The sequence below is a fragment of the Stegostoma tigrinum genome, chromosome 27 (assembly GCF_030684315.1).
Source record: "Stegostoma tigrinum isolate sSteTig4 chromosome 27, sSteTig4.hap1, whole genome shotgun sequence".
Taxonomy (NCBI): Eukaryota; Metazoa; Chordata; class Chondrichthyes; order Orectolobiformes; family Stegostomatidae; genus Stegostoma; species Stegostoma tigrinum.
Window position 1 is genome coordinate 25,328,947 of NC_081380.1, and position 25,509 is coordinate 25,354,455.

Consider the following 25,509-nt stretch of genomic DNA (forward strand, 5'->3'; position numbering starts at 1 on the left):
CTTTTTGACTTGGGGAAGAGGGTGCTCAAATTGTCAAGAGACATAGGATGCAACAGGTAGCTTGTTAGCTGCTGCCATATACTATACTATATTGCGAAGGCCTTGTTTAAGCAGGCTGCAGTCATCAGCAGTGACTCATATGAATACCTGTGCCTCAGGAAATGTAGAGGCAACTCATCTGCTGCTTGTAATAGTGTTGAGGGGTTCGTTCACCTCCCACTGTCCTTTGGAGTGTAGTTGCACAGGCAGATCATGCTGCTGCTGGGAACGACCTTGCTCCTCCTGCCTGTTTTTGGAGAATGAACAATGCAGCTGTAGGAGCTGCTTTCATGTTGAGCTGAAGGCTGGCAGCAGGAAAGTGCAATTTACGACGAGTGAAGTGTTAGGCAGTTGAACTGCTTTCAAGAATTTAGGATTTCGTATAGGCACAGATGAGTTGGACCAAAGGGTCTGCTTCCATGCTGTACATCTCTATGACTAAGTTGATAAAGCATCCTGAGAGAAAAACTATGAACAGCAGTGTCTCATCTGGCCATGCCTAGAGTGCTTCATGTGTAATTGATCAAAGGGTTCCTAGCTTGTTAGTTTTACTTGAGCTGTCCCCACTGTGCATTCCCCTCAGCAACTATGATAAGCTGCTGTTTGGAAAGGAGGGTCAAAAAAAAGAGTCCAGATATATTTGTTCTCCATTGGATCCATTACTTTCTGCCAGATATAGAGGATTGCTTGCTAGATTCTGGACCTGCATGGTGGGGTGGGGAAGGAAAGAGAAAATGAAAGCAGGTGGGATGATCATCAATCCAACATGAAAATGCAGGAGACTTAACTTAGCCCAGCTGGGAAGCTGGCCAAAGCTTCCAATCACATTATTGGTATTAAAGAACAGGCTAAAAGTGTCTGTAGCTGTAAGTTACAAATCCACAACTTCAAGTTCCTGGTTTATTAATGCAAGCTATTTGTTTAAATATGCATTATAATTATAAGCTATCATGGCAGGGCATAATCAATGTGATTTATTGTGCAAAATTATGATAGCAACACATTAATTTATAATGACTCAGATTAACCACAATACAAGTGATAGACAGACATCTTCAGTGCAGTACTCTGGCACTTGCCTCACAAAAGCAAATAATTGCCTATGCTTATAATTCTACTGTTGGATTCCCATACTCAATGAAGGGAAGAAACTCAATCTGTGGAGTACCTTCCTGTGGGAGTGTGGTGTGGAATTGGTGGAAGGTGTCTTAATTTTTCCTACCAGGACAGAAAGCAAGTCAGTCAATCTTCAACCTTTATTTGAAAGGCAAATAGCAAATATTCTATTCTTTAAACATGTAACCAACTTTGTGGCTGGTCAAAATATTAAGGACACAAAGTTGACCTCTGCGTGAACAATCCCTTCCTGTGCTGTGTTAACATTCCAGTCAATTAAAGAAACATCAGTCATGAGATCTCATGCTTTATCCAAAAAATGCTGCAGGACACAAGCTTTGTTACAGATATGAATGTTTAATCAAATATGATTATATTTTGAAAAGTTACAAGACGTTTTCAAATAAACATTGCTTTCACAGTGAATACACTTACATGTGAAACATCTGGAAATCCTCTGCATTGAAGTGAAGTCAATTGAACTCATTTTTACATTATAATCTACTTTCATTTCATTACATGGTTATGATTTTCAATTTGGAGCAGAGCTTACAAAAATTATCCATGTCAGTTATGACAATGCATTTTTCAGCATTAGATCATAAACCTCATGCAGTTGTCAAAGTCATTTGTAATTCCCAAAATGACCAATATGCTGAAAACTAATCCTTTATTATGCCATGAGAATACATGAGATTCTTTTTGTAAATCTAAAAGAAATGCAGATAATCTTGCACTCTATCCTGTGATCGGAAGATTCTAAAACTGTAAAAATGTTTTGGTTACAAATATAAAAGATCAAATTTCATGCCAGATGCACAATTGCAGAATACAACAATGTTGTATGTTAAAAAAAGCTTAGCTAAAATGCTATTAGAGCTCCTAAAACATATGGCTTAAGGTAACTTATAATAACTGCACCATAACGCCAAAGAGCTTACGTCAATTAAAAAAAATTGATATTAAATTCCTTCATAATGAATTGACACATATAAAAACGAAGTGTCACACAACTTCTGAGTGTAAGTGGCTTACCCAGCACTAAATTTCAAAATACATCAAAAATCAAATCTGCAGTGTGACTGAGGAAATGAAAATTTACATGAAAACTGGCAGAGGACCAAAGATATGAGCTTCTGGAATTTGTTGCATTCCATTACCCCTATTTTTCAATCCAGTACAAGTCACATGGCAAGAAATCACATGCAATTCTTGTTCTCTACCCAAGTCTTTCAAAAAAAAAATCTAACCTCTCCTACAAAAAAGCCCTTTGAGACGACTGTATATTTCAACCAGAGAAATGTCTATTGACTAATCATTTTTTGCACAGTAATTTGACTGAAAAAGAGAACATTAGCTACAAAAATAAAGTTTAAATTGGAAAATGTCAATGTACAGGAACAGAGTAGTATACGAATTAGTCAATTCCAGACTTTAGGTTCAACAACACAAATATACACTCACTCTTAACACAGTACCTATTCTCAGCACTTGGCCAATCACATGCAGCATCTTACTGGTTTAAACTATAAATTTATGCCAATTTAATAAACATGCTAAAATACAAATAAAATGGCATTTATTTGGTTAAAGGAATTTGTGTTGCTTGATCAAGTGGTATCGATCAAGCAACACAATGTAAAAAGAAATAAAATTCTAAACATTCTTTGCTAACACTTAATTGGTAAATTCTCCGGTCTGTAATTTTAATAATCCCATTTTAAATTATGCTTTATAATTTAAAAAAATTCAGAGTCCCTGCCAAAAACAAAGTTGTTCCATTCATGCAGTGATCAATTTTTAAAGTCTGTTAATCATAAGTAACCTTTTGAAACTCAAACTGCTACAAAACAAATTCACAATCATTTTCATGCACGAAGCTTTGATGTTTTAAAATAGTTTAGCAACTGAGAAACAACATTTACACAATATTGTGTTTAGAAATTAAATTAATAAAAAAGGGACAACTAGATCTCTAGAAAACATTTAATCATCCCCTTTACACTAACTGCCCCTAGAACAGAAGTATGCTGGTTTATAAACCACTGTGTACACCACTGGTTAATTCCAACAGCATTTTCTCAAAACTTTTCATCCTAAAATTGTGAGTAGTTTTAATTTAGTTGAATAGAATCCCAAACCAGGAGCAGATAATACTTCACCTATAATGATTATGAATGGCGAACAAACTAATTTTGCTCAAGTACTGGAGAACAAATGCCTTACCCTGCAGTAAAATTCAAAGTACTTGCAGGTGAGACCAAAAGTAGCCAGTCGTCATGAGATAATCATAATTATGAAATTACTGTAGGTGTCCATATAATTCTACAAATTGTATTCATGTTTAGAATAATAGAACAAAACAAAAAAAAATACAAAGCAGACAAAACCAGTGAGGCAAAAAACAGCATTTGGTAACACACTAGGCAGATTGCCAAGTGAAAGCCAGAGAAGACAATCTTTGTTCAGTTCAAGCCTTTTCTCTGCTCTGCAATGCTTGACAAAGCCTCATCTGCCCAGCTGTTTATGGTTGAGCGAAGCTTTTTTGCTTTTATTCTAATGGATGAAGCCAACATTTTTTGAGCCTGAATCTTAGACAGATGCATGTTTTCTGACATGATATAACGATAATTTTCAATTGCCAGTTTCCTGGAAAAGAACAAGGGAAATAATTTAGTTGGGAGTGGCGGAGGAATTGAGACTCTTCTGAACAATGCAAACGTGATCAAGTTGAAGCACAGTACAATGTGTCATCAACAGCCTGCCTCTTGGTGAGGGTGGTTAGAATTAGTAGTGTAAGCATTTTAAAACAAACATGCACAAGTTATTTTAATAAACCATTAACACTGGATCTAAGTGTATCAGGCATATTGAAGCCAAAAAAAAAGTGAGCTTTTTAAAAAGAAGCTGCTGACTGAGAAGCACAACATGTAAACATTCATAGCTGCAAAAGAAGACTGATGCAGTGAACCAGCTCAGCAAAATTACAGCTTTCTATAATGCTGTAATTAAAGGCTGTCTGCTTAGAACAGTGAACATTCCAAGAAGGCTGCAATTGTTAAAAATGATTTAAAATCAATCATATTAAACAGAAACTGGATCATTTTGTAAGTGGGATACTGAATCACTGGTGATGCAACAACTAACTTCAAATGGTTTTAGAACTAAAAATGGATTCCAAGGAGGAAATTTCAGTGAGATATTTAATCAATGATGCTTTGACATTTAATGTTCCATACAACTATTGTGGTCACCCTATTCAATATCCCAACTGCATGAATGTCTGACACCATGTAGACCATCTAGCCAATGTCCTCTTAAATAATATGTATTGGCTTCTAACATGCAAACTTTACCTCACTTGCATTTTCTTCAGTCATCAGTTAGAGAAAGAGTCATGTCACTGACAATGAATAAAAGATTGATAATGAATTAGAAGCTTGCATACAGTTTACTTCCTTAAACTGAATATGAAGTATCCACTAAAAAGAGAGATTACGGTTTGGGTGTTCACCTCAGAACAACATGGCACTTCAACAATCCCCAGGTAGCAGTTGTATGCAAAAACTGATTTCTGAAATGGTGAGTGAAACAACCTTCCCGTATCTTTCACAAAGTACTAGCAATTGCAGTAAACAAACAAAAGCTGTTCTTAATATTAAGGCAAAAACGTTGGTAGCTTCAGGTCACAAGCTGTTAGGAGTTCTGCATCTCCACAGTACACAGAACTGAACACAAATCAAAAGGCCCACAGATATCAGTGCCAGAATGGAGTGTGCCACATAAGAGAGGAACAATAATGTCTAAGCTAGACGCTTAGATAGATTTTCCTGATTCCACAGTGGAGACGTTATGTTGTTCTGGAAAACTGTTCTAAAGATAATGCAGAGCAGCTAACCAGACAAAAGGTTTGCAAGATTATGAAAGGGTTAATTTCGGGATGTTTCCATTTACAAACACGTTCATAAAGTAGGAGTCAATATTCTCATTAGAATACAGTCAAAGTCAATAAGAAATTTATGAGAAACTACCCTATCTAGATTAGTTAGAGGATAGAACTTGCTACCACCAGGGACAGTGGAGGTGAATCGCATGAATGAACTTGGGAAAGCTGGTTAACCATGCATGAGTGAGAAAGGGAGACAAGGAATCAGAAGTTACAGCACATTTGGGAAGAGACTCATGTAGAGCATAAACACCTGCCTACACCAGATGTGAAGAATGACCTTTTTCTGTGCGGTGTATTCTATGGGACTGTGACTGTTGGCATGGTTTATAAATCTAACAGAATAGGACTGTCACGTTTATTGTTGAACCTCAGTCTTCAAACCTCACAAACAACAAGTAGAACAAAGTAGGGGCCACAATTACACTGAAGACACTATTATATTAAATGGAACAGGCCCAAGAAGCTGAATGGCTGATCCACACCTCTTATTAGGATGAAGATTCTGTCTCATGCAAGATATGATCCGCTTGTGAAAACAGCCTGAATGTTGCCTTTTCCTGCTAACTCTGGCAGCTCCAATTGCTCAGGTCCAACTTCACAGCAGTCCTTTGATCATTCCACAGCAACTCAAAACATGTTAAGATATAGTATACAGCTTCAATTCTTGTACCAGTCTTGGTGCAAGGTAGTGCCATTTGCTTTTGACGTGCTGTGTGAAGCACAGAAATGTTTTAACATGTAAAAGCACCAGATAAATGTATATGTAAACATGTTGCGTGCGATCATTTACCACACAACATTTGGGATTTAATGGACACTAACAGCAGGGTGACTTTCCTAATTGTCACTGATTAATATACAAATAAAGGTGTCTCTACAAACAAATAAACAAATCTGTAAATCATGAATGAATTTTAAGGATCAAGATCAGTCAATGATGAACAAGACACTAAGGGAGAGATGACATGGTCTGCTGGCACTTGCAAGCAGGATTTTACCTATTGTAGAGAGGACTCAAGTGATAATCTTAAAAAAAAAAGTTAAGAACTAGCAGCAACTTAACATCATTCATAAAAACAATTGAATTGTTTCAATGGGACTGTTTAATAATTCGTTTCCTGTTATAGATTACAAACTGAAAAGATGTTCAAAGTGGGAATTCAGAAGAAGCCAAATCTGAAACACAGATCACTGGCCAAATGCATGACAGATGTAGTGCAAACACTGAAACTCTGACAATGAGACAGTAGGACCTGCAGATACTGGAGGATCTGAGATGACGAGGAGGTGTAGAGCTGGATGAACACAGCAGGCCAAGCAGCATCAGAGGAGCAGGAAAGCTGATGTTTTGGGCCCCGACCCTTCTTCAGAAATCACAATTCAGAAATTTCTGAAGGAGGGCCTAGGCTTTCCTGCTCCTCTGATGCTGCTTGGTCTGCTGTGTTCATCCAGCTCTACACCTTGGTATCTCAGAAACTCTGACAATACTCATTTGATGATGATTTCAAAGGTTAGAAGTTAGCACAAGAAAGATAGAAAGATGCACGGACTGATCACGGATAATCAAAGTGCTGAAATATACTTCAGTTGGATACAGTAGGCAGTAGGACCAGAAATATGTTGACCGTTATTTAACCCAACTACTCCTTAAAACAGGTTTCAGTTGAATATTTCAACAGGCTTCAACTGAATCCCAGAGGAAGTGCCTCAAAGTATTCCAAGAATTTTGAGATAATGCATTCTGTGTCTGCATTTAGCCCGAGGCAGTCTGCAATAGCCTGCTAGAGGGATTTGCTTCTAATGATTACTTGTTTCCAGGCAAGAAAAACAGCAGTTTGACTGTTTTAAAATTAATTGTGCCAATGACAGTGTAAATGTATTTAGTAGATTTTGAATTTTCTAAGTTTTGCACTTTGCACAACTCAGGATTCATGAAAATCAAACCAAACAATGATAAAATCTCAAACAGAAAATAGTAATGTTTAAAAATCAAACAAGGAAAGCAAGAAGGATGTCATCCAGTGATAAAGCATGAATGGAAGCAGTGCCTTGAAATGATGAAATTCTGCTCACAAAATTATCAGAACAAACCACACAGTAACTCACTGTCTCCCCGAAGCTTGTCCACCACTTAAAAGGCAAAAGTCAGGAGTAATGAAACTTGCTTGGTCATCAGCTTTAGGACAAAAAAGCCCGCTTGATTGATACCACATTGTAGAGAGGGTTAATGCTGAAAGGTTGTCAATGAGAAGTGTGTACCATATACAAAACATACTCCAGTAACTCAGCAAGCCATCTCCAACAACAGCTTTCAGGTCCACTGTCTCTACTAAAGAGGCAGGCAGCTAACGCCATGGGAACACCATCCACTGTAAGCCCCCCTCTAAGCCAAACACAATCCTTACTTGAAAGGATTTTTTAAAAATTCACTTGTGAGGTGCAAGTGTCACAGACTCACGTTGCATTGACTATGCAACCCTAATTGCTGTGTAGACAATGGTGAGGAGCCTTATTGAAGTGCTGGCAAGGAGGTATTTCTAGAATATTGACCCAGCAACAGTGAAATAACAGCTATACTGTCATTGTACCTTCTCTGTTGCGTCAAAATCCTTGAACTCCTTTTGTAACAGCACTGTGTATATATGTTCTTACACCCGAAAACTGCAGTAGTTTAGAACGGCAACTCACTATTAGCCTTTTATGGGTGATTAGGGATTAACAATAAATTCTGGCCTACCCTCTGATGCCCACAATCACATGAATGAATAAAACAAAAAAGCTCCCAATTAGAACCACCATCTTGAATACCCATCCCAGTGATGAATAATTGAAATCAAACTGAAAATAAATTCAACCTCCAATCAGACATCCTCATATGTTGTTTCTGGGAGTTTAGAATCAGGGGCAAGGACTTGCTTAATTTAAAAATGATCTACATTTTTTCAGTTGAGCCCCACACTGGTTCTTTTTCCCCTCTGCTCATCACTGATTGGCTCAATGTGTATGTGCTTCCATTTGTCAAAAAAGTGCCCATTTTGTTACTCCTCCCAGTGAGATCTTGTGTTGACAATGCTCTAAGCCTAATCTCCATTTGGGCTGCAGCAGATTACATTGGAAAGTTGCTCCTCACTGGCAATGTGTTTTTTTTCTCTTTAAATTTAATTCAGTAAAATTAATTATTGAATTAAATACTATATTGGTCATGTTGTATGCATCGCTCAGTACCTCTTCAGAATTGTTACATATTGATGTTAACATTATTTATTATATGGTGGTAATTATTAAAAATCATTTAGTGTAAATCAGTTTTACTGAAACTCCGGTAACATACATTTTTATCACCATGAGAAAGTAATTAAATATGTTGAGCTTCTTTCCTGAATTGCTACAGTCCTTAAAGTGCTGTTATGAATGGTCTTCCAAGTTATGGAACAAAGGACAGTGACAACCTGGTAACACAGGTCTGGGGAGGGAGGGGGGAGGGAGGTTATGCTGCCATGCATTTGTTTTTCTAGGTAGTAGAGAGCACATTTTTTGGAAGATGGCTTAGTTACTGCATTGCATTTCGTAGGTGCTACAGACTAGTGCACATTTGCATCAGTAGTGAAGGGATTGAATATCGCTTTGAATACTAACTAAATGGCCTGCTTTTCCCTGGATGGCGTCAAGCTTGAATGATGTTGGAACTGCACTGACCCAGGCAACTGGACAGCATTCTGTCATACTCCTGACTTGTGCCTTGTAGATTTTGGGCAGACTTTGGAGAAAACAGGAGGGGAGTTATTCCCTGCATCCAACTCCTCATGGGTTCTGAATCAAGAGGTAATATCAAAATACAAAAACAAATTGCTGTAGGTCTGGCAGCATCTATAGAGACAAGTAGAGTTAACATTTCAGGATCACAAACCGATACGTTAACTCTATTTTTTCACCTATGATGTTGCCAGACCTGATGAGTTTTCCAACAGTTTCTGTTTTTGTTTCAGATTTCCAGTAGGTAATTTTTTGTTTTATTTTGAAATCCAAGGTTAGTTTCAGATCCACTCTTAAATCCTGATCTGATGGGCCTCATTCTTGGCCCATAGTAACTTGTTCTAGCACACTCCAGTGCCAACACATTCTCCTCCAATCAACTCCATTTCTCAGCCACCCATTTATCAATTTCCCTGACCCAACCCATGCTAATTGTCATCTTAAAGCATCTCCAAAAAAAGTGTCACTATGCTGCAGATAAAGTTCACAACGATAACTGCATCAGATGTAATGAATTTGAAATTTTCACCTAAAGGGACAAATTGTATTGGACCAATCAAATACAAGTTGCTATCTGAAGAACTATGAAGAGTCAGGAGACCATCTCCCAGCCTGCACTTACAACCATTCTTCCCACAATCCACTGGATAGACAACTTCATTGACTACTCAAGGGAAGACATAGTGGAAGAAATCAAATGGTGGAAAATTCTACCAGAATAGAGTTAACAACTCTGAACAAACAAACAATTGTGCTTTTTAAACAAAAATTAAGAACAAAAGCACAAAGAATTATTTATTTTTATTGAAACAGCCACATTCTCAGTCAATTTGCTTCCTGTCATCTCTGTGCTCTCCTCACAGAATTCTGCTCTGATACACTTTTTTTATTTGTCTCTACCTCACCTTGCTCTGGAAGGACAAGATATCTTTATTCAACGCATGTGTTAGAATAGGGCACATCTGACATCAGATGGGGAGAACTGGGAGAAGACCGTTAATGGTCATGAGTCAGAAAACTGAAGCTGATGAAAGTTGTATTTCTTTTTCCTCAGTCCCTGCATTCACTGGGTTTTGATACATGCAGGAGTGTAAACAAAAATAAAATACAATTCTTTCAAATCAAATTTTTCTCTTCAAATCTAAAGCAAACTGATCTTGTGAGCAGAACAGAAACCCCATGACAGAGCTCTCATTTTATTAAATCAGTGCAGTCAAGAGACAGGAAATTCAAACTTCCGTTTTAAGCAAAAACATTTTACAAGGCCCCTATAGGGGCTTTTGAGGCTGACTCATACAATTACAGATTGTTACTACTGAGTCAAAAAGGAACTGGTGTACGGATAAAATCTCAGAACTTTTCAGCCAATGACTGACTTCTGGAATTGTAGCTTCTGTTGACATATGGCAAATATAGTTGCCAACCTGAACATGTAGTGAACTCCCACAACCAGTAGCGCAGTACTCACCAGATTATCTGACTTGTTGAGGCAAAAATATTGGTCAAGGCTAATACAGGAGGTAGCACGCCTCCACTCTTCTTTGAAAGGCGACCGTGGGATCTTTTACAGTCATCTGCATGAGCAGCCTGAGCCCCAATTTAATGTGTCAACCCAATGGTGCCATTGGTGACAAGTGCAGTACTCCTGCCACTCTGTAATGGCTAGAAATTTAAGTCCCTAGAATGGCTCTTTTAGCCACAAACCTCCGAGCCAGAGGCAAAAATTACACCAGATGTATCACAGCTTACATTGGGAATCTCTTGCCATTGTAAATAGGCAAGAGTACCAATATCATAGTAAAAATACTCAGTATAATCCTCTTCCTTTGTCTAGAAGGAGCTACAGGTCAAAAAAGGTAGTTCATGGTCTCCCAGAACCCCTCAAACAAACATTCTTCACGTCCAAATAAATAGGAGATTGACTGACAAGGTGCAGCAGCAGCAGGAAAGGAGGGGGACGTTGTGGGGGTTGGGGATATGTAGAGAGATATTTCAATGTCAAAAATTCAGTTAAGACAGATTGCATACTCAATTATTTAAGTCTCAAGTTATTTTTATGCTCAAGTTTTGAAACATCATATTTTGACTACCTTTCAAGCCAGAAATTACTGATGACTATCAGGAACAGGCAACCACAGACACAGTCATTTATGTCACCAGTAGGGGAAATACAGAAGCTAATCACAGGCAAAGCCGACCAGTAAAAAATCCAGGGAGTTTGAACCAGAGCTAGCCCTGTTTTGTAAAGTTCCAATCTTCTCTGTACAGCCACATGGTATGTATATCTGAGACATGTTCAAACAAGGTGTGGTAATTGGCAATGAATCAGAGGGGAGATTTCAACTCATCTTAATGCATCATCTGGCATTTACTGTCTGAAATTAAATTCCCTAATCGCTTTCAAAACAGAATTGTACAGATGTTGAAAAATGAAACATTGGAGGGCTATGGGGGAAAACAAAACAAGATTAAAAAACAGCTATGGCTCAGTTGGCAGCACTCAGAGACAAGGTTTCTGTTCACATCACTCAGCTGAAGATAGAAGTCAAAGTTGAAACTCCACTGAAGGGGTGCTGCACTGTCAGAGTTGTCATCATTCACATGAGATTTTAAACTTAGGCCCTGCTTGGACGTACAGTAAAAATTCCCTGGTGCTATTTTGAAGAACACAATGGAAATGCCCCTGATGTGCCAACCAATGCTTCTCTTTCAGCCAACAGAACAAACTGACTGTCATTATCCTTGCATTACAAGCATGACAACACCTTAAAAAGTATTGAGTTGGTTGTGAAACACAGACACTCAGCAGTCATGAAAAGTGTTGCATAAAACTACAGTTTCCTTTTTTTAAAATTTCTTGTTTCAAAAAGCCAAATACAAAGATGATAGAGACTGAAGGCTCCTTGATTCCAAGGCTGATGTCAAATGATTAAATATTCCCAATAGAGTTATATAAAATTTCTTTTCCAAAAATAATATTCTATCAAGGACGAACTTTTGAATGAAGCTGTTTGAACTGAGTGCATGATTGGATTTGTACATCATGTCCAAGACAGTTTTTAAACCAAAGGATGAACTACAGAGAATGAAAGAACTGTAGATGCTGTAACTCAGGGACAAAACCACAAGTTACTGAAAAAGCTGAGCTGGTCTGGCAGCATCTAATGAAGGAAGATCAGAGTTAATGTCTCGGGTCTGGTGACCCTTCCTCAGGAGCTTCTGACCTGAAGCATTAAATCTGACTTTTCCCTCACAGATGCTGCCAGACAAACTATAGAATAAGGTATGCAAGTAAATAGTATTCTTCTAGCTTTTCAATGTTTCAATAATAATGACACTGAACTTTGGCCTACCTCAGAATAGTTTGATTAATGGCACAAATTGACTTGTAACTTTGAGATTAAGGAAACATCGTTGCTGAAGGCGGTTATGGAATTCCATCCAATTAACACGCTTCAAAACACGTGAGAAGTGAAGGCAGTAGTTGGAAATGTTGTTTATGGGTAATTTCTTTGCTCAACTTCAGTTCCACACATTGGAAAAAGGGGTCATGACAACGAATCATTATTCCTAATTACTTACAAACAAACTGAATGGGTAGAAATTTTGTTTTTGTTTACAAAGTACATACAAGTCAAAGATGGTTGGGAGTGTAAGTTCTGAGAGTTTAATTCAGTGTCCATCTGGAAATTTCTTGTGTGGATTATGCTCAATCCCGAGATTGAGCATGGGAATATTGCATCTGGAAGAAATTCAGACAGAGACTCTTCAAAAAAGGAAGAGACACTGCAAAACTGAAATGTAGTCTCCCATGGTCACAGAAACTTGAGGCTGATTACAATCTCAGTCACATGCTGTATTGAGTTATACCCCAGACTGGATGTGACGTGTGGCAAAAGAAAGTGGTCTGCACTGACACCAGTGCATGCAATCTACATGCCACTTTTATGTGCACAAATACTGTGGGAGGAGGCAGGGAATGAGGGAACTCAAAATCAGTGGGGGAGGGGGAACACAGAAGAGAGAGGGTCGGTGGTGGGGTGGGAGAGAGCGAGAGAGAGCGAGAGAGAGCGAGAGAGAGCGAGAGAGAGCGAGAGAGAGCGAGAGAGAGCGAGAGAGAGCGAGAGAGAGCGAGAGAGAGCCCTCCTTGATCCCCCCGCCTCACTTCGGCCTTTCCATGGGTCCTGGGCACTTCCTGTTGCTTCTCCATTCCCCAGCTTCTGTGGCCACATCCCTTCTCACACGAGGGGATTTCTCTCTCTCTCCCTCCCTGCCACACTGTGCGGCAATCCCTCTCCATCCAATTGAAACCCAGCTCAAAAATCACATTCCCTTCCTGCACACTGCTGCATTTAGTGTATGACACCACATTTGAAGTCTGTGAATGATGACAGAGAGTGTTTGGACCCATGCACTCATGAATGAATAGCTGCTCGTAGTTGCCAAAAGGCAAGCAATTCTGGGTGAAAGCTATGTTTGTACTTTTCTCCAAAAACCCAACTGCAATCCAGCTATCAGTGTGCTGCTCTGGTATTCTAATTCTACTGGGATGCCATTTGGTGTGAAGTCTTTAGCTAAAGAACATCCACCAGGCACCCCAGCAATTGTTGGAAGCACGTCTTGAGTTAGCAAAACCACCAAAAAGAAAACAAGGCAACTCCCTTTGGCTAAACTGCAGAAACAAGAGTATTCAGACAAACTGCTCTACGCTTAAGGTAGTGCCACTGGAACTAAGTGCATCCTTTCACCAGCCTCACAGACAAGCCAAAAGACTGACTCGCATATTCTCTCAAGAATCATATAAGCAAAAGACCCTCATCTGGGACCTTTAGTAACAAAGGAAACCCATGCAGGAATTATCCCATTTTGTTAGCAGTTTAAAATCTATTATGCAGAGGAAACACACAAATTTCAGAGGTCTGCCTGTTTACTCCCACCTTGCCTTCTCAGTCATCCTGCTGTAGATTTTCTAACTTTGCTCAGATATTGAATCTCTGGGATACAATACTACAATAAATGCATCAGCCCTCTGAAACTGAAGTGGTCATTATATAGATGTATCATGTAGACGCATGTTTCAGTGCCTAATAACCCAAATTCAAACCCAGGACCCCAGAGCATCACCTAGGTCTCTCGACCCCCACTGGGAACTGAAACAAAGATTTACATTAACCATACAATACCTTTCCTCCTTGGTGATGGCTTCGTCAAATACCTGGGACAGGCACTTTAATTGTCTAATTCCAAAAGACACCGATTCCAGATCACGATCGAACTGCCTGTTAACAAACAGAAATGAGTACTTGGGTTGTATTTTACAACTGTAGTTCCTGACTTGAAGCCATTACAATCAGGACTCTCAACCAACTTCCATCAACTTTAGTTAACGGTTGATTCTAGTACCAGTAAATTAGGTCTGCAAAATCCTATTAACAGACAAGCCCTCTACCCCCAAAGGAAGAAAGCCTAGCAGGGGGCGGGGGGCAGAATTTCTTCTTGTTAGTCTAAACTAAAGCAAAGTGTGATTTTTAGCCACATTGTAATTTTCCTGAATATTATAAAGCTCTGGGTGAAACTCCTCAGGAAAAAGAAATGCACGCTTTAGGAGATTTCCATCTTTTGTGATTATTGCCTCACACTTCATTTTCCAAGGAAATAGGCTGCAAAGTGACTATTCAAGTAAAACCAACAGTCTCATAATAACCGCCAGTGCGGCAGAGACTGCACTGGCTATTTACCACTTACAAATATTGACTAAAGCAGGCTAGGTCACGTGATCTGCATATGAGACTGCTCCTGGGCCAGGCCAAAGTGGTCACCCACAGCTCATGGTAATTTGGTTTGATCACTCTAGATGCCACCTCCCCTTTCTTTCTGGAGCAAAAGGACATTTTACACTTTGAAAATATTCTGATTTAAGATGTTAAGCTTCCCTGGTTTTATTCAGAATAGAGGTTTTTAATAGGTGGTATTTTAAAAAAAAACTTGTTAAATTAGTTTTATTTAGCTGTGTGGCACTGAGACATTCTAGTGTTGTCTTAAATCAGATTATCAGAAGTTGAGTTCTGAGGAAGGGTCCGCTGCACCTGAAACATTGTCCACGATTTCTCTCCACAGAGAGGTCAGCTTTTCCAACAATTCCTATTTTTGTTTCTGGTTTCCAGCATCCGCAGTTCTTCTGGTTTTATTCAGAAGATGAGAGTTGCTTTTGTGATCCAAAGTACTCCCCTCCACAACCGAGAAGTTAGTAGTGAACATTTCAGCTAACAGTCCTGAAGGACAAATACCTTCATGGACACTTGATTGGAGCATTACTAAACAAAGAAAAGAAATCACTAATCCTGTCATTGTTGATGATCATTCACTAACAGATAAGCAAGAATCCCCAAGTTACAGCTCATTCTCAATGCATGCACTCACTCCAATCTTCTTTAGGGACAATAAGTGGAGGATTTTTGCCAATTCGATCAGCTGGAGCTTGCTCACAGCCCTTCCGTTTACCAGGGTGCCACTCAAAACACTGACCAGCTACAAGACTGGGAGAGCCTTTGGCTGACCATCACAGCTCATTAGTTCCAGGGCTGAGTAATTAAACCAGCATTCACATTTAATTCAGATCACAGTCACAGCTACTGAGGGGATTGCTGAACCACATTACATGCTCATTTTTGCAGCTGGTTGTGTCAGGATTGGTGTAGAGGGGTCAGAACTGAATCAAATAAATGTAGCTTTCATCCATGGCTGTCGGTCTTCATAACATGGAAGCATTGTTGTGGCTGTTAAGCTACTGGCAACTGGGTCAGAAATAATAATGCCAGCTATACTTCCACAGCATTTCACGCAAATAATTAACAATGCAAAAATTAACAATAAGCTGCTCTCCTGTCATTCAAATAGAAGAGAGATAATCATGTCTATATCCTACATGACAAAATTTAATCTTGTCTGCCTGCAAACAAAATTGACTCCTTGACTAATGCAGACTATGTATTCCTCTGGGCTGCATGAAATGAGCTTAATTCAAAACTTTACACCATCACTAGGACAAGATCCAGTGTAAGGCAGTCCCATTTTCAACTGATTTAGCCTCCTGCATGACAAACACTTAATAAGTGCAACCATTGACCAAGTTGGTTTTGGGGTTTCATGGCCTTTAGAGCCAAACTTGGTTCATTTAAGAATTTTGTAATGTGGACTTTAAAACTAATTGAATACTTCCTCCGGTTAACCAGCAATGAAAAACCAATGCAGCTTAGTCAGAGTATCAATGTTTTATTTGTCATCTTCTATATTCCCCACTATTGTCAGTCTCTTATACAATTGGCCCTGGGCAAAATGCTATGACAGTTTCTGTACCTTGTCCTACTAATTCCAGTGGGCGAGGCATAGGGGCTCTTCAATGCAGCAGACCTAACTGATCTCCGCAGAGGAAGGCCATCCTGATTGAGCAGCCGAGCAACGTCCGTCCACTTGGGAGTGTGAGTCATGCTAGATGGTGTGGTATTGGTTCTCCCCTCTCTGCTGTAACGGGATCTTGATGGAGTGCCTTTCTTTGATGCCGATGCCTTGCTGCGTCTCCGAGGTGTTTGAGCCTTTGAAGGAGTGATGACCAGGCACTCATTGCGACTTTGTCGTCTTTTCTGCAGTTTCTACGGGGGTGGGGTTGAGAGAGAAGAAACAATCATTAGTGCAGAAGGCCAGTATATTTTTTGAACTGTGGCGGAATTCTTCTAATGAAAGCCTTTCTTTAGAAACACAAGGTTGAATCTCCCTCACTTACACTCATTCCAGTTTGAGATCACTTGGTGTGAAATGACATTTTTTTCTGATGTTACCTTGACTTCTTTGATCAATCATTTTAAACTAGTGTCATCTCGTTCTTCAACCTTCCACAAAACAGGAAGCGTCTCTCCATCTGGTCCATCTAGATTCCTCACGTTTGAACACCAAATCTACACTCAAATCACCTCTTCTTCAAGGAGAAAACCCTATTCTCTCCAAACGTTCCAAACAAAAAATTCCCCAAATCCCTCATTCTTGAGAACAATCTTATAACTCTCTTTTGCATATCTCTAAAGCCTTCATATCCTTCTGGAAGGAAGGGTGGTGCCTGTAATAGGAGATAATGCTTCAGTTTAGGCTAAATTGCAGTTTCATAAAGGGTTCTAGAGTAAGTTCCTTGCTTTTGCAGTCCTTGCCTATACTTAATTAGGAGAAACGTGTATCCTGTTCAACTAATTCCTCAATTTACGCTGTTCCCTTCAAATGATTTGTGTGTACATATCCTTAGCTCTCGCTGTTCCTGCATGTGTCTTTTATTTCATATTCCCCTTCTTCATTGCTCTTATCAAAAGCCTATCTTTACCCACCTCAGGGTTCACAAGATTGGAGTTTGAATTTTTGCCTTCTGCAAATGCTGACATTGTGGGCTGCACAATCAAGTCTAGGCCACAAGTACAGATCAAGAAAATTAGCAATCCTACTAGTGACTTTGAACATCACATATGGTTGTGCTTTAGATAGCAGGAAGGTGTATAGTGATCACGCAGCTGAATGACAGAAAGCAAATTTCATATCAGCACTCCCACTGTCCCCTTTATCCCACAGATTTCAATGTTGCTAGGAAACTGGTTATGTGGAACTTCATTAAATGCCTTTTAGAAGTCTATGTACACAACAATCAATTCAAGTACCCTCACCAATCTGCTTGAATCACGTTATGATCCTCAAGATGGCCAATAGCATGAAATAATCAAACTTCCCATATAATCACAACAGAAGAAACTGCCAGACAAATTTCAGTTTTGAAAACTTTACATTTCTGCAACAAATCAAAACAATACAAGCAACCTAGATTCAGTACAAACTATGAACACTTTAAATAGCTGTAACAAACAAGATAAATCTTAGAGAGCTTTCAGGTGGCAGTCAAATATGCAGTAGCACATACAGTCTTGTTATCTCCCACAGCACTATCCACATCAGGTGCAATTCTAACCATTGTCATGCCACACTTAGTCTTTAAGTGGCCTCTGATAATCACTTGATTCCATCCAAAATCTACAGATGCAATTATCACCAATAAGGCACTTCTGTAGAGCCTGTTTCAGTTGACTCATCATATCATTGGTGATGTAACTTTCTAGAATCCCCTTTGTAAACATACTACAGCTTTAAGGGTGTATTTTGTCCTTTTTTTGGGGGAAAGAGATGTTTTAAAACAGTTGTGATGAGTAGTCTATTTGGATCCAATAAAATAAATAACTTAGGAGGCATGGTTTTTTTTTAAAATATTAAGATATTGGAACAATAAAAGCAACCAGAATGGGTGGGGTCAAGCTCCCACAGAATCAGGGATTTGCACTTTTAGCTTTCAGCAGTTGTTGCTGAGGGCTTTGAAGCTGTACATGGAAGCTACAGTACATCTCACCCTCAGTTTTCTCCTGATGTTTTTCCTCCCGAGCTGCTAGAATTACGCAAGGCAATTTATTGACTTTACCTTTGCCAAGGGTGTGTTTACGGGATGTTCCTATATTGGAAGTGTTATTGTTTAGTAGTAAAATAATTAAATATTATTCTGTTAGATTTTCCAGTAGAGAGTTAAGCTATTCCAATTTCTTCTTTCTTTTGCTGCATCTTAACCACAGTGCATGAATAAAATGTGGTTTGTTTCAAGACTGGTTAGTTCAACAAGTGAACTGCAACCTGAACACAACACTTTGCACTTGCCTTCAATTATGAAAAGGGTAGGGGTCTAGGCTATCTTCTTAATATGCATTAAGGGGGTTTAGCCTGCTCCATAAAACTTTCATCTACCCACCTGTGAATAGTATGTGCTCAGTCCTGGTAAAATCCAGCCAGCTCTTTGTATGCATAGGCAGCTCATATGGTTTTACTTAAGTTTCATTGTTTTCAGGTGCCTCACTCACACAACTTCAACAAAATCCCCACCTGTTCTGACAATGCACACCAAAGCCTGATCTTCCAATTAGCTTCCATTTCCCTAGTAATCTAGATGTCTGTCAGAAATTAGATGTCACAACCAAGAAATCTAAGTGAGGAAAGTCCTCCTAGAGATATTGTTTCAGACTGTGTTTCAGCTAGAAGAACAAATCTCAAAAATAAAAAAAGTATAGGCTTTGAAACTCTTTATTAATTACCAGAACAAACTGAATAAATCAAAAACTGACTTGATTAAAAGAGAACAGTCTGTGTTGGTTTTCCAGCATTAATCCACATTTATCCCAAGTGACAATGTTATTCCAGATTATCACTTCAACATCTTCCTAGTACTGAAGTTAGCCTGACTTGCCCACTAGCAAAATCTTATTCCAGCAGCCTAGAAATACCACCACCATGACAACCTTTTACCATTTCCTACCATGGTTGGTTTATTTATAATTAAAAGATGTTGGATTTTGAGAAATAATTAAGTGCACATTCCTGAAAATTCAAAACAAAATGGAAATGACACAAACTAGCAGTCACTTAGTATTAGCTCCCTTCACCCAATATCTGGGTCATTCTCCCTTCGTGGGTATGTTGACTTCAGCAGATATTTATCCTCAGACTTTTTACTTACACTAAGCCACTCTTAACAGAACATTTGCAATAGCAAAGCCTTCCCTGCAGATTCTCCTACAGAACAGCTAAATCGTTCAGTCTTTCCACCAGTGATTCAAATGAATGCAGGTATGTGGTGGTGGGGATTGTTTAGTGAGGTGGGAGAGAAGATGGACAGGTCAGGGAGGCAGGGATGAGAGGGATGGTTGTTCTTGTGATGAGGCCAGCAGTGGCGAGATTTTGGAATAGTAAAGTCCACATTGAGACCATTGGGTTGTAGGCATCCCCCGAGGCCGAATATGAGGTGCTGCTCCTTCAGTTTCAGGGTGGCATCATTGTGACACAGGATGGACACGTCGTGTGGGGAGTGGGGAGTGGGAACGGACAGGTGGAGTCGAAATGGTTCGCGACTGGAAGGTGTTGTCGTTTGTCGCAAACAGAGCGCAGGATCTCCACAAAGCAGTCTCCCAGCCACCAACATGTCACTGACCAATCCGGCCTACTGTATTCACCGATCCTCGTCCCGTCCCGTCCCTGGCTTCTGTGTCCATCTTCTCTCCCACCTCACTGACCAATCCCCATCACCATCCCCCCTATTTATTTCAGTGCCCCCTCCCCCATTTTCTGAAGAAGGGTCCTGACCTGAAATGTCAGCTTTCTCGCTCCACTGATGCTGCTTGGCCTGCTGTGTTCTCCAACTACACGCTGTGCTGTGCTATCTCAGAAGCAATGAAGTACTGTTATCAGCTGTAGGCATTGTTGTAGGATGTCAAGGAAGCAGTTTGCTAACAGCAAGCTCCTAAAGCTCACACCCATCCATATATTAAAGCACATGGGGAAAAACAAACCAAGGTGTAAGTTTTAAGTTATTTTGAAAAGAGAACAGATGTAGAAAGCCAGAAAAGTTCAGGGACCTTACTTGAAGGCACAGCCGCCAACAGAAGACAGTCAAGATGCCAGAATTAACAGAGTACAGATATTTGAGGGTTTTTGGGGCTGAAGGGGATTACTGCAATAAGGGGAGTCAAAAATTTGAAAACAAAACAATGATGTGAATTTTAAAATCTTGCAGCTGTTTTACTGTGAGTCAGTGTAGGTCAACAACAGGACTTGATCTTAGTTAAGACAGGGAGCTGTAGAGTTTAGGGTGACCCAAAGATTATAGGGATCTCACAAACAGCAATGAAGTATAAACCATATAACAAAATGTGAGGCTGGATGAACACAGCAGGCCAAGCAGCATCTCAGGAGCACAAAAGCTGACGTTTCGGGCCTAGACCCTTCATCAGAGAGGGGGATGGGGTGAGGGTTCTGAAATAAATAGGGAGAGAGGGGGAGGCGGACCGAAGATGGAGAGTAAAGAAGATAGGTGGAGAGGTAGGGAGGGGATAGGTCAGTCCAGGGAAGACGGACAGGTCAAGGAGGTGGGATGAGGTTAGTAGGTAGCTGGGGGTGCGGCTTGGGGTGGGAGGAAGGGATGGGTGAGAGGAAGAACCGGTTAGGGAGGCAGAGACAGGTTGGACTGGTTTTGGGATGCAGTGGGTGGGGGGGAAGAGCTGGGCTGGTTGTGTGGTGCAGTGGGGGGAGGGGACGAACTGGGCTGGTTTAGGGATGCAGTAGGGGAAGGGGAGATTTTGAAACTGGTGAAGTCCACATTGATACCATATGGCTGCAGGGTTCCCAGGCGGAATATGAGTTGCTGTTCCTGCAACCTTCGGGTGACATCATTGTGGCAGTGCAGGAGGCCCATGATGGACATGTCATCTAGAGAATGGGAGGGGGAGTGGAAATGGTTTGCGACTGGGAGGTGCAGTTGTTTGTTGCGAACTGAGCGGAGGTGTTCTGCAAAGCGGTCCCCAAGCCTCCGCTTGGATTCCCCAATGTAGAGGAAGCCGCACCGGGTACAGTGGATGCAGTATACCACATTGGCAGATGTGCAGGTGAACCTCTGCTTAATGTGGAATGTCATCTTGGGGCTGGGATAGGGGTGAGGGAGGAGGTGTGGGGACAAGTGTAGCATTTCCTGCGGTTGCAGGGGAAGGTGCCGGGTGTGGTGGGGTTGGAGGGCAGTGTGGAGCGAACAAGGGAGTCACGGAGAGAGTGGTCTCTCCGGAAAGCAGACAGGGGAGGGGATGGAAAAATGTCTTGGGTGGTGGGGTCAGATTGTAGATGGTGGAAGTGTCGGAGGATGATGCGTTGTATCCGGAGGTTGGTGGGGTGGTGTGTGAGAACGAGGGGGATCCTCTTAGGGCGGTTGTGGCGGGGGCGGGGTGTGAGGGATGTGTTGCGGGAAATACGGGAGATGCGGTCAAGGGCGTTCTCGATCACTGTGGGGGGCAAGTTGCGGTCCTTAAAGAACTTGGACATCTGGGATGTGCGGGAGTGGAATGTCTTATCGTGGGAGCAGATGCGGCGGAGGTGGAGGAATTGGGAATGGGGATGGAATTTTTGCAGGAGGGTGGGTGGGAGGAGGTGTATTCTAGGTAGCTGTGGGAGTCGGTGGGCTTGAAATGGACATCAGTTACAAGCTGGTTGCCTGAGATGGAGACTGAGAGTTCTAGGAAGGTGAGGGATGTGCTGGAGATGGCCCAGGTGAACTGAAGGTTGGGGTGGAAGGTGTTGGTGAAGTGGATGAACTGTTCGAGCTCCTCTGGGGAGCAAGAGGCGGTGCCGATACAGTCATCAATGTGCCGGAGGAAGAGGTGGGGTTTAGGGCCTGTGTAGGTGCGGAAGAGGGACTGTTCCACGTAACCTACAAAGAGGCAGGCATAGCTGGGGCCCATGCGGGTGCCCATGGCCACCCCCTTAGTCTGTAGGAAGTGGGAGGAGTCAAAAGAGAAGTTGTTGAGTCTGAGGACGAGTTCAGCTAGGCGGATGAGAGTGTCGGTGGAGGGGGACTAGTCGGGCCTGCGGGACAGGAAGAAGCGAAGGGCCTTGAGGCCATCTCCATGCGGAATGCAGGTGTACAGGGACTGGACGTCCATGGTGAATATGAGGTGTTGGGGGCCAGGGAATTGGAAGAATTGGATGCCACCCGAAGGTTGCAGGAACAGCAACTCATATTCCGCCTGGGAACCCTGCAGCCATATGGTATCAATGTGGACTTCACCAGTTTCAAAATCTCCCCTTCCCCTACTGCATCCCTAAACCAGCTCAGTTCGTCCCCTCCCCCCACTGCACCACACAACCAGCCCAGCTCTTCCCCCCCACCCACTGCATCCCAAAACCAGTCCAACCTGTCTCTGCCTCCCTAACCTGTTCTTCCTCTCACCCATCCCTTCCTCGCACCCCCAGCTACCTACTAACTTCATCCCACCTCCTTGACCTGTCCGTCTTCCCTGGACTGACCTATCCCCTCCCTACCTCCCCACCTATACTCTCTCCACCTATCTTCTTTACTCTCCATCTTCGGTCCGCCTCCCCCTCTCTCCCTATTTATTCCAGTTCCCTCTCCCCATCCCCCTCTCTGATGAAGGGTCTAGGCCCAAAACGTCAGCTTTTGTGCTCCTGAGATGCTGCTTGGCCTGCTGTGTTCATCTAGCCTCACATTTTGTTATTTTGGAACTCTCCAGCATCTGCAGTTCCCATTATCTCTGAAGTATAAACCATATCATTTGTTTAAGCGATGTTGGTTTGGAGATAAGCTTTTGATCAGGACATTATGGAGAAGTAAGCAAAAATTAACGTGACACTGTCTGCAATGTAAGGAACGCAGCCAATTGCCACATCAGCCCATGTCAGTGGAACCAGTCATGTATATTTATCGTACAAGTTATATTACAGTCCACCGCGGTCAGGCACACAGTACGTTATCTGGGAAATGTCTGCCAGCTGAATAGTCTGAATAGTCAATGCTGCTGGCTTCCAAATTACTTTTACACTTTTCTACTAAAATAAAACTGGAGTCCATATTTTTCTTAAGCAATGTCAGTTTTTGAAACCTTGACGTTTTAAATGGAATAATGGCACTGCTACACTCCATGGTGTCAAGTGTAAGTAAAAACAAGTTACCAGGGAGACGTTGCCCCATGTGTTCCTCGCAGTCCGACCTATAGTTTGTAAAGCATTAGGTTTCTTGGTGAGCTCCAGACTCTCCCAAGTCGGGGTGTGGTCGATGTTAAAGTCCACCTGCCCAAGAGGCAGCCTCTTCCTCAGGGACATGCGGATAGTGTTGAGGGAGCTGGACGAGGACATCTCCCTGAAAAGATCGGCTGGCGGGCTATCGCCTTCTTCCTGCAGGATCTGATGGTGCTTTCTCCAGCTTGTCATTACGACCTCCGTGGTTGGGATCGAACGCCTGAATGTCTGTCCCTTTCTTGTTTTTGAATTTGGCGCAACTTTGTAGCGGAGTGAAATTCCCGCGATCCGATTGGTGAAACTGACAAGATGACGTACTGAGGCCCGCGCTGATTGGCCGTCGGTTATGTCACTGGGAGGGGATTGCTCGGGCTCCGGCTACTTTGTTCCCAAGCCTTTGTTTCCCAACAGGAAAAAGGATCCGATCAAGTAACAGCAATGTGTCCATTTCTTCCCGGGAGCTGATGGAAATTACCCTTTCATTCTCGTCGTCCCAGCGCCTTCTGGTGAGACCACGAAACATGGGCTGCTGCCACAGTTCTTAATATTAGAAAGTAAAACACTGCTGCACTCATTTAAAACCAGTGAAACAAATCGTACAGAAAGGCAAAACGGTTCCAGTGACAATTTCTGAAGAGGGATCACTGGACTCGAAACGTTAACTCTGTTTTCTAACTTCCCAGATGCTGCCAAACCTGCTGAGTTTCTCCAGAGTTAGTAGGAACTGCCGATGCTGGAGAATCTGAGATAACAAGGTGTAGAGCTGGATCAACGCAGCAGGTCAAGCAGCATCAGAGGAGCAGGAAAGCTGATGTTTCGGGCCTAGACCCTTCTTCAGAAAGACCCGAAACATCAGCTTTCCTGGTCCCGTTATCTGACTTGCTCTGCACCTCCAGCTCCATATTTTATAGACCCAGATTTATCTTCGCAAGTTATTGCAAAACACCGAGCTTTAAACATGAATATTGATACGATTTGAACGCAGGTTGTTAATAACTTGGAAGAAATAGGGAGAATCCTTTCCAAGCGATCGTTTAACTGGTCGTCCCACGCTTCGAACCGAGTGTCTCTAAGATGTTTGTTATCCTTGGGTTGGGGAAGGGGGGATTTGCACATTGTTTTCCGTTACACGCTCTTAATTCTTCACTGAAAACAGGTAAGCAGGGCATTTGTACAGTTAAATCTTCCCTCCACCACGACCGACCTTAGAGTCATAGAAAGGCGACACAAATGGGAACTATTAAATGAAATCTTACAGGGCCCGAGGATGTGTGCTGTGGTAAAAAGCTCGATTCTGTACCATGCGGGAAGAAGCCATTCGGCCCATCTTTGCTGCACCGACTCTCTGAAAAGAATCCAGCCCAGACCCAAGCCCCTACCCTATTCCTGTAGCCCTGCATATACCCTTGCTTTCCACACTTAGCTTGCACATTCCAGGGCAGTTCAGTATGACCAGTCAATCTAACCTGCACATCTTTGGACTGAGGGCGGAAACAGGCACATTCTGCAGAAACAGGGAGTAAATGCAAAATCCACATGGACAGTTACCTGAGGCTGGAATTGAACCTCCCTGGCTCTGTGAGATAAAAGTGCCACCCATATCTGAGAGTATCACTGAAAAGTTAACAATGCCGATATGAAGGTTGGGATTGAATTAGTTGTGTTTTCCAGCAGAGTTCAGGAATTGGAGACAGGGTTATTGCTGGGCAGCTGAGATGCCTATTAGCTGATCGTCTGTCATTCTCTTAAACTGCAAATCTGGCCTTGCAAATATATAGCTTTCTATTGTGCCGCTGCTGTGAGGAATATACACACCTCCAGAATTCCCGACATGAAAGGAAATGGATACTTCATCTCTCTAGCTCACCACTGACTCCGCCAAACCTTCACACCAGTGCTGCTGTCAGAACATCAGAAGCTTACAGGACCTGGGAGGTTGGCAGTGTCCACAACTTGCTACACCACAGCAACACCTCTTTTTGTTATGGCCAGACCCTGGGATTCACTATTCA

At 41.7% G+C, this 25,509-nt stretch overlaps 1 protein-coding gene across 2 annotated transcripts; it reads right to left on the reverse strand.

Moving 5' to 3' along the window:
* Nucleotides 1-1,492: 1,492 nt before the first annotated feature.
* On the reverse strand, nucleotides 1,493-23,749 carry LOC125464486 (protein PIMREG-like). 2 transcript variants are annotated; one of them, XM_048556843.2, is made up of 5 exons: nucleotides 23,432-23,749; nucleotides 16,214-16,506; nucleotides 14,041-14,136; nucleotides 4,512-4,558; nucleotides 3,691-3,804 (listed from the first exon to the last, which is right to left on the reverse strand). In XM_048556843.2, exons 1-4 carry the CDS (start codon nucleotides 23,687-23,689, stop codon nucleotides 4,528-4,530), a joined length of 678 nt encoding a protein of 225 aa, XP_048412800.1. In that variant the 5' UTR covers nucleotides 23,690-23,749; the 3' UTR covers nucleotides 3,691-3,804; nucleotides 4,512-4,527. The 2 variants fall into 2 exon arrangements, with proteins under 2 accessions (XP_048412799.1, XP_048412800.1); XM_048556842.2 differs by lacking the exon at nucleotides 4,512-4,558 and having other exon boundaries at nucleotides 1,493-3,804.
* Between the last annotated feature and the right edge of the window lie 1,760 nt (nucleotides 23,750-25,509).

Excerpts from the sequence above, each read along its gene's own strand:
- LOC125464486 (XM_048556842.2), bottom strand. The coding sequence starts at position 23,689 with ATGACAAGCTGGAGAAAGCACCATCAGATCCTGCAGGAAGAAGGCGAT. Across the intron at positions 14,137-16,213 it reads ACTGGAATTAGTAGGACAAG|GCAGTTCGATCGTGATCTGG; the intron begins GTACAGAAACTG and ends GTTTGTTAACAG. Across the intron at positions 3,805-14,040 it reads GCCATCACCAAGGAGGAAAG|GAAACTGGCAATTGAAAATT; the intron begins GTATTGTATGGT and ends GTTCTTTTCCAG.